This window comes from Phasianus colchicus, chromosome 1 (genome assembly GCF_987193195.1).
Source record: "Phasianus colchicus chromosome 1, bPhaCol1.hap1.1, whole genome shotgun sequence".
Classification (NCBI taxonomy): Eukaryota; Metazoa; Chordata; class Aves; order Galliformes; family Phasianidae; genus Phasianus; species Phasianus colchicus.
In genome coordinates, this window is record NC_143436.1 from 45,590,889 (window position 1) to 45,604,023 (window position 13,135).

Sequence of the window (13,135 nt, forward strand, 5' to 3'; positions counted from 1 at the left end):
GAGAATGCTCAGCTCTTGGCTATGCTGCTGCTGGACTCCGGAAAACTGTCAATGTCACCACCTGCTCCACAACTGCAGGACAAAGCGAGATGCTGCTGAAACTGGTGGCTACACGAAGCTTGTACACCGTAGCCAGAGACCCGGAAGCACCAGAGAACAACTGGACTGCACCTCCCAGCGGGCCGCGGGGCGTGCGCCGGAAGAGGGAGTACGCCGGAAAGGGAAGTAAACCGGAGGTGGAAGGACACCGGAAGCAGAAGAGCGCCGGAAGCGGAAGAGGGCTGTTGTCAGTGCTGAAGGTGGAGGGGGTTCGTATTGGCGCAGTGCTTGTTTTCGGGGCCGGGGCTGCGTAGTGAGGGATGAAAGCGTTCGGTTGGTATGTAGTGGTCTGCGGGTCGGCTTTTATAACGGGCACTCTTGCTTGCCGTGATGGATTAGGGGCCGATTTTCTTTCAGATAAATACTTTCTGTAGATAAGCACGTATGTATATAGATGTTCTTTGTCCCTGGCTGTGTGCGCGGGGCCCTCTAGCAGCGTCCCGCTTCTTCCCCGACAGCGGCTAGAGCGGGGCACGTGCGGCGCGTGGGGCTGTGCGGCAACGGCACTCCTGGTGGGTAAACGGGTGGGAAGCGGCTAGGGGCTGCCGACCGCACGCTGTGGAGCTGTTCTGAAGCGCTGAATGATTTATTTTTTTTTTTTTTCTGTTAACGAGCATGTCGTTTTGCTATCCCCAGTTATGATTTGCATCCAGGCAGTTTGTTAACTCCAAGAGTTACTTAAGAGTCGCTCTGAACGTAATGCTTCCTAACTTTTTTCTATGGAAACTACAACGGTTTCAATGACATTATTTGATAGAGCAGATTCTCAGCTATGGCAACACAATCACCACTGTTTGTAGCACATTTTTGCTAACAGTGAATAAAAACCTGCTTACCCACACTTGTAAAAATCTGCATGGGTGTCCAAAATGTGACTTGGCTTTCATGTCTCAGTCACCATTGCTGAAATGCACCACCTGCCTCCTCACTGTGCTCACATGTGCTGTTTGATCTCTATCAACATTCAGCATGCATTAATGAATGTCAGTGAGTGCAGTTTTTTCCCCATGGAGGAATTTGGCGATGCACCTTTGCTTCATATGCACTTCCATGTCAGACACCATTCTGTCAGACACTCCTCTGCTGTCATTTGTCACAAGGCAACAGAATGTAACAGAATGCTGGTGGGAAGGTTCAGCCTCTACTGTCACACCATCAGCATTTACTTTTGATGTTATGGGCCAACGTAATAAAATAGGAGGCATTACTTTTGGAACAGACTCATGTATGTTGTGAAAGGAAAATTGCACATCAGGAATAGTTCCACGGAGCTTGCAGAAAAAGAGGAAGTTGCTGTTGGAGAGGGTCCAGAGGAGGGCCACAAAGATGATCAGGGGACTGGAGCACCTCCCCTACGAAGACAGGCTGAGGGAGCTGGGCTTGTTCAGCCTGGAGAAAAGAAGGCTGCGGGGTGACCTCAGTGCAGCCTTTCGGTACCAAAGGGAGCCTACAAACAGGAGGGAATCAACTCTTTGAAAGGGTAGATAACTGCAGGACAAGAGGAAATGGTTTTAAGTTGAGGGAGGGAAGATTTAGGTTTGGATGTCAGGGGGAAGTTCTTTACTATGAGAGTGGTGAGGTGCTGGAACAGGCTGCCCAGAGAGGTTGTGGGTGTCCCGTCCCTGGAGGTGTTCAAGGAGAAGTTGGATGGGGCCCTGGGCAGCCTGGTCTAGCATTAGACACTGAGGTTGGTGGCCCTTCATGTGGCAGGGGGGTGGAGATTTGTGATCCTTAAGGTCCCTTCCAACCTTGGCCATTCTGTGATTCTGTGAAGGATACAAAAGTGGTGCATGTGTGGGCACTAGCAGCAAAACTGAGCTGAGGGAGGACCCAAGCTTGGAAAGTTGTTTTTCTGGGGCGAGTGAAGTTGTTCAGTAAACAAAGCTACTTAAGAGAGAACTTCTTACTAATGAAGTTTTGTCCCATATTTGACTTCTTAGGAGACAGATACCTTTATCTTAAATCATAAAGACTTATCAAAAACTAACAAGTAACATACTGAACAAATTCTATTTGTTCTTAAGCTAGGACACTAAATTGTCTATCTCTGTACCCAAACAGTTATGAAATTGGTCTTTTTCAGAGGGTGTTCTGGAACCAAAAAGATACTGTGTCTGTTTCAGTTCTGTGTTGTCCAGGACTGGCTTCCCATCTGCTCTCAGCATGGCAACATCACTTAGGGCTGTGTGGTCCAGCTGTCTCTGGATGCGTTCAATAGCTGCCTATAAGCAAGTCCCGCTAAGAGGTAAGTGATGATGGAATTGAAATCCTATATTAGCATTTATTCTTTGAGAGCTTCTTTGTTATACTCTGTAAAATCATAGAGTGGCTTAGGTCGAAAGGGACTTTAAAGATCTGTGTTATAAAGGTTTGACATTTTTATAACTAAAGATGAGTTTATTTGGGAAAATTGAAGCGTGATGGTGCTGATCAAAATATAAACGTAGAATTTTAAAATCTGAAATATATCTCAATTTCTAGATAAATTTGTCTTTGAATTTTAGAATTTAACACAGGAAAGTACTTCTAAAAGGAAAACACCAAAGTTTCCCCTTCGTTCTTTGAATCTTCCCAGCTTTGCTGCATTGAATGCCTCTCCCCATCCATTTTGGGCTGCCAGGAATACCATTTATGGGTTGTAGAAAGCAAGATGCCTATGGTACAGTTGCTATAAAAAGGACTGATGCAGTTTATCACCTTATGTACTAATAAAAAAGGGCACTGGAATCATGGGAAAGCTCATTTGGAGGGGTCCTCGGGTGGTTTCTAGTCAAACCTTCTGCTCAATGTAGGCTCAGCTGTGCGTCGACTCCAGGATGCTCAGGACTTTGTCCTTCTGGGCCTTTAAAATCTCCCAAGATGAAAGACAGCACAAACCTCCCTGTTCCCTGATTACCCTGAAGGGGAAAAGTTTTCTCTGTCTTCTCAGAGCCTCTCTTGTTTCAACTTCAGTATTTTTTGTCCTCCTACCACATAGTGCTCTAAGCAGCCTGGCTCCCCCTGCTCAGTCACTTGAACCTTTATGACCTCTGGGATCTGTTGTTAGGTCTCACCAGAGCTGTGGCTTAAATGTTGAAACAGCCTTGGTCCCTCAGTCTCTCCTCACAGGGCAGATGTTGCAACATATAGCCATTGTGGTGGGCATTCACAGCATTTATTCCATTTTACTTTTACTGAAGGGGTCCAAAGTGGCTATGGTATCAAGATGTGATGTAGTGAGTGCTGAGTACAGGGTGAGAATCTCTTCCCTTGGTCTGTTTGCTAGTACAGTCCAGCATGCTGGTGGCCTTTACTACTTGTAATTCTTCTGATTGCTTTTCTTGGAGTAACAGGAACTTGTGGAAGGAATTGAGTTCTCTAGTGTTAGAGCAGCCAAGGGATTGTAGTTTTGCATAGCATCTATACCACTCTTCAGCAAAGTACAAATTCATTTTAACAGTGACTGTTACTATGAATTAAAGAAAAAAATCAGATAATCTTCCTTGTAAATCATATGATAAGTTCTTTGCTCTTTCAATACTATATGACCTCAAAATGCATCTATTCTGTTAATTTATTTATAAAGATATAACAGTGATATTTGTGTTTTGTTCAAGCTGTGTGTTTTTTTTCTTAGGAATACAGTACAATGGAAACACAAAAGTAGGACGTAGCTACGTAAATACTGCATTTTTGATAGCACTAGAAATCCTCATGCTGAAGTGAGCTTCTATTCAAACAGTGTTTTATATTTGTTTGTATATTTTTTCCTTGCAGTTGGAGCTGTATGTCACGCTTGTCATAAATCGACGTACTCAGTGCTCCCTGAAGACTACAACTGGTACGTGAGGGTGCTTTGTGTGGCCTTCTCATGTGATGTATATTGCATGTTACTGGCTCTACCATCAAGTTGTCATCTGATGGTATCAAACACACTTTCTGCCCCTTTTGGATGTAGGTGCATAATAATTTAAAGTGAAGTACTGTTTCTAGTCATAATGATTGTGAAGCTAATGTTTCAGAAATGAGCATAATGAAGAATCATGCATGACTCATTCTAAATATGATGATGACCCCAGTACCACTACATTTTTAATTGTGGAAGAGCTAAAAAAAAGCACTCATTTTCACAGATACTTATTGTTAAGACAAATCCCATTTTGTGCTGCTGCATGGGAAACCAGTAGGAACTGGAAAAGATGATAAAAACATAATGAGAATTGCAACATCTGCACTGCAGAAGTTTTTTGGAAGCTAATGTGTCACAGAAGTTAACAGGGAAATAAGGCGTGAAAAGTTCTACTCCCTCAAGGAACTTGTCAGTAGAACTTCTTGTTTATCATGCTTACCATCATTTGCCAAATGGTGGAACCTGGAGCTTTATTTCCTATTCTTTCTCTTATTGGTGCCACACTTCTTATAAAGGCACGTTGTGGATATTGCTGACATTCATTATCTGCTGTTAGTTTTAATGTGATTCTTCAGCATCCAGAAGACTTTTCCTAACCATATTTCCAGCTGTCTGTAGATCTTCATTTTATCCCTTTGTTCTCTTCCATCAAAAAAAAAAAAAAAGAAGAAGAAACATGAAATAGCTGGGGGAAGAAAGAAGTTCAGATCAAGTACTTGTGAGCCTTATTTTTTCAGGTTTTATTTTATAGAAGATTTACAAAGAATTCATAAATAGAATTTATAAATGAAATCAAGTTTTCTTTGGGAATTGAGATGCTTAGTCAGTCAGCATTTCTGAAAATTATAAGGAATTGTAATAATGTCACCTTTTATTTTTATAGCAAAGTGGAACTTGCCTTGACATCAGATTCGAAGACAATTGTCTGCTACCACCCTTCACTCGAGATTCCATATGAGCATACACAAGTATGTCCAACTGTACACATTGCTTAGTTGTGTAAAAGCATAGGAAGTTCTGAGTCTTCAGGACAACTGTTTGTTTTTTCTTGTAGTTTGAAATACAGAGGTACTATTCTTTACATGAGCAGCATGTCTGTAAAGTGAGTGATGAATATAGCTGCTGCTGTAAGGAGGACTTTTAGCTGAAGTGAGAAAAAGCTACAAGCAAATAAATGCTCAGATTATTACAGCATTACTCAAAGTGAATTAAGTGAGGTAACTAAATAGTTGTGCACTACAGAGAAAACCAGTGTTTGTCTAAATGCTCCTCAGAGAAGATGTTGGAAATCCAGGCGATAGCTCATACATTCTACTGTGTTCAGATGCAGCAGTATGGGGGACATGAAGAAGTGCTCTTATTTTAAACTCAGGCTTTAAATTCCATTCAGCTCTGTGAGTTCATAAACTCCACAGGAAAACTTTCAATAAAAACTTAAAAACTTAATATGATTAAATGGTGATTGTCAGTATGAACAAATGTATAAATAGCAATAATATGAGTATTTTATATTAGTAAATTGATGCTTATGATTCAGCTAGTGGATTGTAAGGATGAGAGCTCAGCAGTAGTACTGATAGTGGGACATAGTAATCAGCTGTAGCACCTGGAGTAATGAGATGTTTCTAGTATTCCTCCCTGAAGTGATGTGGTTTTGATTGAGAAGAGAGGGAGCCTTTTATGATGCTTTTTCTTTTTAGTTCTTTTGTTCTTGCTTTAAAGAGTAAATAGGAATGTTATCAGTGCAGCTTGACTTTTTGTTTTTCCTCAAAGAGTAAATTTACATTATTGTTTTTTGTAGCCCGTGCCACGACCAGATCCAGTGAGTAACAAAGAAGAAACTCTTGATCAAGTTTTAAAATCCAGATTGAATGAAGAAGAGCTAAAGAATGATAGAGGACTTACAATTGAAGAGCTCAGCAAAATGTTTTACACTACAAAACATCGGTGGTACCCTGTGGGACAGTAAGTTTTCCTTTTTTTCAACGTGTGTTCCTTTTGGGCATAAAGAGAAACACAAGAATGATTATAATTTATCCAAACTCATCCTATGAAATACTCTTAGCACATGGGCTACTACATACAGTTCTAAATGCAGTGTCGTGTAAATGGAAGACTGTGTATTATTTTTTTTTTAATTCTGCCCCTTCCATAGCCTTTGTAACTTGATGGGTAAAATGTCACAGAGTAGAAATTTCTCATATTGTGTAATTGGCTGCCGCTTCACGTGATTTCCTAAAATTGCAGAAGTGAAATCATACTCTCAATGGACATAGCCAATACAGCTTGAAACCATGTAATTATCAGAACTTAAAAAAAAAAAAAAAAAAAAAAAAAGGTAGTTTTTCATTTGAAATGATGAGAAATGTACCTTGGTGTACTTTGTATTCAGAAAGCTGCAAGGAGAAGAGATATAACGTGCCTGACTGAGCTTAAAGAGAAACTATGTGTTCATGTACACCACTGGAAACAAATAGCATTTTAGCTTGTGCAACTCCACTCCAGTCTGTGTTATTACATTTTATGGTGATTGCTAATTTTATAGCTATGGAAACTTGATACACAGCAAACCTTTTTAATTATTATGTTTTGTGAACAAGTGAAGAAAACAAAATGGTAGAGCTCCCTATGGCCAGAGGGTAGTTGTCACTTAATGAGTATTGTACTGTATTTGCCTTGTTTAAGGTTGGCTAATTCAGAAAGTAGGGATGCAATTTATCTTTTTTTGTTGTAAATAATTTTTTTTAATTATTTGACTGTAGAATATTACACTATTTAAAGTAAGGTCTGACATAACTCCTTCTTGTACTTCTGATTATTCTGTAGCAATCATTTTGGTCAGAGGAAGCCCTGACTATACAATAAAATTAATCTCACACAAAGGATTAAGAGTAAAAAACAGCCTTTGTATCTAGTTGGTTCTACAGCTGAATGGATTATTGCATGCTTGTAGCAGATGTAGCAGCAGAAATTAGCAGTGTTATGTAACTTCACGAACAACAGAGATGGCATCTAATGAATGGTCATAGGCTGTGTTTGTGTGTATTATATTTCGCTTACTTGTGTAACCTTCAAACTGCTTCTGGAGGGGTGAAGGTCAGGAAAATCAAAGATTTTTCCAAAACTTGCATTCACAGCAGCTTTTTTTATCTTCTAGGTATCACAGAAGACGGAAGAATCCTAATCCTCCTAAAGACAGATAATTAAGATGACTTCTTGTTCATGAGCATGTTGTAATTGATCTTTATTTGAAATAAAAAAAAATACAGAAATGTCTGTCTGCTTTACATGTGTGTTTTAACGAAATCGTGCTTAACTAAATTTGATTTTTCCTGTTTCAGTTAGTTGATAATAGAAAAACTACAGAAGAGCACTGATGACATAGGGGCTCTGAAGAATATTGTGCCTGTAGGGACAGAGAATGTGCCGGTCTTAGATCTGGATGTAACAGATGATGGAGTGCTCTGATTAAACTAGGTCAGAGGCTTATCGTAAAGTGAACGCATAGAAGCAGTATTTCAGAGTGGGAGTTCTAGAACTGGACGTGCTGTGGTTTCTTATTTTAGAAATCTAATACTTGAAATGCAGATGAGCTTTGAATACTGAGGTTTAAAGAATTTAAGGCTCTTTTCTTATACTGAAAGCTGGACGACTCAGTTAAACTTCAGCTTCCAAGGCATCTTTAATCATTCGGCATTTGCAAATATTTGAGAAATTTGTGTACACTGTTGTTATTTTTAATTTTAAATTCATCCTAACTTGTTCAGTGAGAATGCTGTGTATGTTCCTATAAATAGGTGTAGCTTGGGGAGGAATAGTTCTTAGCTTTACCCCAGCACTCATTCAGTGAAGATACCTACTCTTTCCAGCTTACCAAGGGTGAAGGGCTGGTCCTTCAAATGCTTTAAATTCAAGAAACATGATTTCAGTCTGCTTCATAGCACCTTGCAGTGCTTAAATGTTTCTGCTAATAAAATATTGTCATCTACTGTTTTCCTCAGAAATATGAAATTCTTTTCTCCAGCCTACAGTTCTAGGCATCAGCCTTCTGACAGAAAATGCCATTTTGGGACATTGTGCCTCCACAGAGATCCAGTAACATTACTGTTATCTTTGTGCATCTAAATAAATAATGATGGGGAAAAAATCCCAAATGTCACACATTTTGATCATACTTCCTTTCCAAGGCAACTTGCATAAGACAGGAAGGTATTTGTTTCTTGCGTTCATCTAGTGTCATTTTGCCAGTTTGTGTTATCCGTATGTTTTGCTAGAAGATGAGTACCATATAAAGTCTCTAATTCTGATCATTTTAGTGTGAAGTACATCTGCTTTTTTCTAGAGTTATTAAACAGTTTGTTTTTCTTGAATGCTTTGATTGTGTGAAGTCAGATGCATCAAGCTAGTCTAAGTATTTGATGGGTGTTATTTTTAACATGTAAGGCCAGTTAGCCCATAATGATTTATCCTGGGATAGCATGAAATAGTTCTGCTATGCTTGTATGTTAATCTGATGCCATGTGTAATCCTACATCAGCACAGTGGTTCTGGCTTTGTGTGATATAGCGTGTTGCTCACATGACATCAAGCATACTGTCATGAAGGAATGTTTATGGTGTTTATGGAAAGGATGTCTACTTTGCAAATTCAGTCGAACAAAAGTACTACTACTGCCTATAGTATCACTTTTTTGAAGGGTTTTTAGTAATTGGTGGCAAAGCAGATTTTATTATTTGCATCAGTTTATGGTGACTGTTACTGACACAGGTCTATATGTGAGAAGCTTACATCTCACGCTCATTGTTTTGTTATAATCCACCATGTAAAACTGAACCACCATTATTTTTGGAAAGCTGAGACCTAAATTGTCTCTGCTTGGTTTCATTCCAATTTAAAAAAAAAGAGATGTTCTTTCTTGGGTTCAACTTTCAAATATTTATCCTCCCCACAAACAAATTCTTGCTTATGCCCACATAATGCTGTTAAGACATTTTCCTTTGCAGATGCCTTTTGTTCTCACAGTACTACTACGTTTGTCTGTTCTTGCCTGTCAAACTTGACGATTAATCATCCATGGTCACTGCAGAAATATTATTACATTTCTCACTTTTTCCCAAATGTTTTTGAACGCTCCTTAGGTATTTGGAGCACTAAAAATCTGTTGTGTGTGGGACTGCTATCTGATTTAAAGTACTTCCTCTTTTGAGCAGTTACTGGGAACTGAGCAAGTCTGAAACACACTGCGTGTACCCTCTGCCAATTTGTTGTTACGTTAATGCATAAAATGGGTGTTTTAAAATCTTTCCCTGCACTACGCTGCCAATATTTCTGTTTTCTTATACTAAATCTTTCATCTGGGTCATCTGAAGCGTGACCCAACTAAACTCCTATTCCCACAGTAATTTCAAGTTGTCCTCCTGGCTTTCATCGTCCTGAACAGCTACATAAAGCTGTCTTTAACTGCGTGTTTCTCTTCACTTGAAGACTTGGAATTGGAAATCCATCTGTTGGAGTCTTTTCCTGCTTTTACCTAAAAGAACAATCAATTTGAAAGGTAGTTTGGGACTTGCTGTTGTCTTTTCTCCTCTTGTGCTAACTTCGTAATTGAAAATTTGAGTTACATAGAATTGGTAGAATGGGAAATCTGCTCTAGTGTTTGTCTTTGTATCCAAGTTAGGGCACTCAGCCATTTGCCTTGTGCTTAATAGCTATTGTTTCAGACTTCAGGAGGCTCATTGCTGTGGATAGTGTGCAATTGGGTACATCTTAGTGATTTTTAGCTTTTTTTTCCATGTTGTACTGAAAGTCTCTTTGAGCTTTCCTTTGTTAGTATGCTATTCCACTAGAAAGCTTTGCTTCAGTTACATATCAGAAGGTTTGTCCTCAATTCAGGTCATTAAAATCACACTGAAATTTTTCCACTTACTCTACGTAGACCTGAATTCAAAAAGGAAGCGTTCTTTTCAAACGGGTTTTTTGCCTTTTCTGTGTGCAAATTCTGTCATTCTGCAGGTTCGTGGTACCACCACCGGGAGGCAATCTTGCACAGTGGCTCTCCTGGATCTGTCCGAAGCCATAGATCGTGGGACTTAACACTATGAGAGACATGCACCAGCTGTTGTTTAATTAAATTTGCAAGTACTGAAGAATAAGAGGTCTGAAAGTGCTTGGATTCAAAGGGTGAAAGGTTCTTTTCTAGCACTTTCTTGTTTGCTTTGAACTGTTTGATTTTTCTAATGTATCAGAGTTGTATCTTTCTTCATACTTATTAAACAACAACAACAAAAAAAACCACCCAACCCTTGTGGTTTTGAAAAAATTGAGTCAATAGTACAGCACTGCCAAATGTGCCCATTTGGCGAGTTTCATGTCTGTGAGCTCCAGTTCCTCGAGACAAGAATGGAGGGAGTGGTTAGCCACCCTACCCCCATACCCCTGTGCAGCTATTCAGCCCCATGGAAAAGCTGGCTGTTGGGAGGGCCTGGATTTCACCTGACATTTCCAAGTTCTTCTGTGCCACCACTACATCTCTGCTGCAGCTCTATAATGTATTACAATAGGAATTTATGTTTCATGTCAACGCTGCCTTTCTCAGTTATTCCAGTTTTCTTGGTGCATTGTTACAATTTCCCACATGCTTGTTCCATCCTGAAAAACAGTACAAGGTTATGTGAACAAGCAGACATAGGCTGTGCAGGCTGCATTCCTCTTCTGTAATGGAGGATGTGTGTCTCACTTTAATACTACTGTAGAATAAATTGACCTAGAGCCCAGTTTTCACAAGAATAAAATTCAGACTAATTGTATACCTACAATATGTAAGAGCTAGACTTGTTTCTTAACATTGAGGCAACTACTAATCAGACATGTAAATCTGAGTTAACTGTCATAGACTTACCTTATAGTTAATAGGCATGCATACAAAGTACCTCAACAAGGCAGTAAATCCCATTAAAAAAAAAAAAAAAAAGGCTTGGAATAAGCCACACGTTTTCTGGAGGTGCTTTTCTCTCTTCTGTGAAGGGAGGAGGAGCTTAGTAGAGATTTAGGTGCCTATTTCATAGCAAATAAAGGTAGTTTTATTGTGTTTGGGAATTATTTTTTGGTTGATTGAGTTGGGAGGGTAGGGCAACAGTTTCAGAGCAGAGACAGAAATACAGAAGTACTCTGCTAAAAGGTGAAGACTTCTTTTTTGCTGTTCCTGCTAACCTTTAGTAGCATGTAGTCCATATACAGAAGTCCTGAATGAAAAGATGAGAAAGTCAGCAAAATATTTTAAAGACTAAGCAGTTTTCTCTTGCTAAGCAAATGAAGCAATGTGTTTTGCCTTCACTGCAACAGTTTTCTAACTTCCTGGTTTTTGTTCTCTGCATGCAGTAATGCACACACTTAATAACTGTGTATAAGATTTTAATCTCTCACCTCCTTTTGTTTCATCAGCTCTCCCGTACTAAAAGTTAGTAGTGAAGCTGTTAATTTTTTTTTCTTTCATTCTATTTATTCTGAATAAACAAGCGTTCTTATTTTATGCATCTCTATAGTCCCTCTTCTGATGAGCCCATGGTTCTATCTGTTATCTCCAGGTAGCTACACAAGACAAACAAAACAAATAATAAAATGGCTGTACTGCAGACATGTTCTTCTGCTTCTGCTTTCGTTAAGGCACTCTGAGGCTTCCAGTCAATAAAGTAATTCCAGGAGAAAAAGGTCTAACTGTTTGTTTACATTTGTTTATGGTAATATAAAAATTCACGTTCCCTCTTCATTTTTTGGTTAGTCTATATATATTTTAGTCCTGACTTAGAATCATAGGATCACCAAGGTTGGAAAAGACCTCCAAGATCATCCAGTCCAACCATCCCACTACCACCAGTATTTCATCTCTAAACCATGTCCCCACTTTTAGGTCAGGATTTGCTTGCTGTTTTGTGTGAATACCTTACATATTTATAAAACTGCCTTACTCCCATCACATTTTTTATGCCATTAAAATCTTGTCTTTAGTGATGGGGAAACTAACCGTGGTAACAAGTTCCATGGATTTTAGAAATTGGTTAAGAAAAAGGATTTCTGATCGAGGGGGAAGGCGCACACAGTGCAAGCAAAGTGTTCGCCATAACAGGGAGAATAAGAAAAATGGCCCAGCACTTCTCTTTCTAGAGCATGTACTTGTATGTTCAAACCTACTGCAACAAACACTCCTCGTGTGTCGTGCTGACCGTGTGGGTTACAATTCATTGACTTTATACAGCTGTATTTGTTTAATAAAAAAAAAAAAAAAAGACTTGAAATAAGCCCAAAGAGGCCCATGGTGCAGCTGAAAGGTGACTCGTTGAGGGTGGCTGGGGCACAGTCTGTGAAGGAGGGAGGGTGTGGGCAGCCCTGAGGCAGGTGGCAGTGGTGAGCACCCCCACACTGCTCGGCTGGTCCAGGCCCTCGAGCTGCTGGCTGTGTTGCTTCAACATGGCTGAGGCTTTAAGTCGTGGCTTGAGGAAATGACCCCTTAGAAGCCGTGCTTTCTTAAGAGTGAAGCACACCACCTGCAGAGTGCACCCAGCTCAAGCTTGGGGCTGCTAAGCACCCACACTGCTTCACCATATACCCCTCAGCCCTCTCCCAGCCGGTCCCCCAGCAGTGAAGAGCCTGCTCCTGAGGCCAGGCCTTCTTGTGCCTCTGCCCAGAGCAACCCAAGATGGCTGCGCGCCCTCAGACATTACCACGCCCCAAAACACACATGTACCTCACGTTCACGCTAGGGAAGCACCATTCTCGGAGTCTGCAGAGCTGTTTCACCTCATTTCAGGCACTCTGAACTGAAAGAAACACAAAAAGGTATCATTCCACATTGGACCCACAGAGCACCAGAGTGCTGGGAGTGCTGTGGGGTGGGGAAGCAGGAAGAGCCCAGGAGGAACCATGTTGGCACGGCTATAAGCCAGTCCTCCTGGCATCAGGAATGTTCTTATCCAGCAATACAGACATGCCCTGTGGGAGCAGGTGGCTGTTCTCACAGACAACCCAAGCGCAGGTCCTCTTTGCTCCTCCTATAAACACTCTGGCACAGGCATGTCGGGATGTGTGAGAGCAACAGCTCGCACGCAGTTATTGGTCTCTCCGCACAGCTTGAGTCCTCAGCATGGTCCTGCT

At 40.4% G+C, this 13,135-nt stretch overlaps 1 protein-coding gene across 6 annotated transcripts; it reads left to right on the forward strand.

The window, feature by feature from the left end:
• Positions 1–207: 207 nt before the first annotated feature.
• MRPL42 (mitochondrial ribosomal protein L42) lies at positions 208–7,264 on the forward strand. 6 transcript variants are annotated; one of them, XM_031600472.2, is made up of 6 exons: positions 208–308; positions 2,183–2,344; positions 3,856–3,919; positions 4,872–4,956; positions 5,790–5,953; positions 7,146–7,264. In XM_031600472.2, exons 2-6 carry the CDS (start codon positions 2,263–2,265, stop codon positions 7,189–7,191), a joined length of 441 nt encoding a protein of 146 aa, XP_031456332.1. In that variant the 5' UTR covers positions 208–308; positions 2,183–2,262; the 3' UTR covers positions 7,192–7,264. The 6 variants fall into 6 exon arrangements, with proteins under 6 accessions (XP_031456332.1, XP_031456333.1, XP_031456331.1 ...); XM_031600473.2 differs by having other exon boundaries at positions 220–308; positions 2,223–2,344; XM_031600471.2 differs by having other exon boundaries at positions 247–376.
• The last annotated feature ends 5,871 nt before the right edge of the window (positions 7,265–13,135 follow it).

Coding starts and splice junctions, on each gene's coding strand:
- MRPL42 (XM_031600470.2), top strand. Junction 2,345..3,855: donor TAAGCAAGTCCCGCTAAGAG/GTAAGTGATGAT, acceptor TTTTCCTTGCAG/TTGGAGCTGTATGTCACGCT. Junction 3,920..4,871: donor CTCCCTGAAGACTACAACTG/GTACGTGAGGGT, acceptor TTATTTTTATAG/CAAAGTGGAACTTGCCTTGA.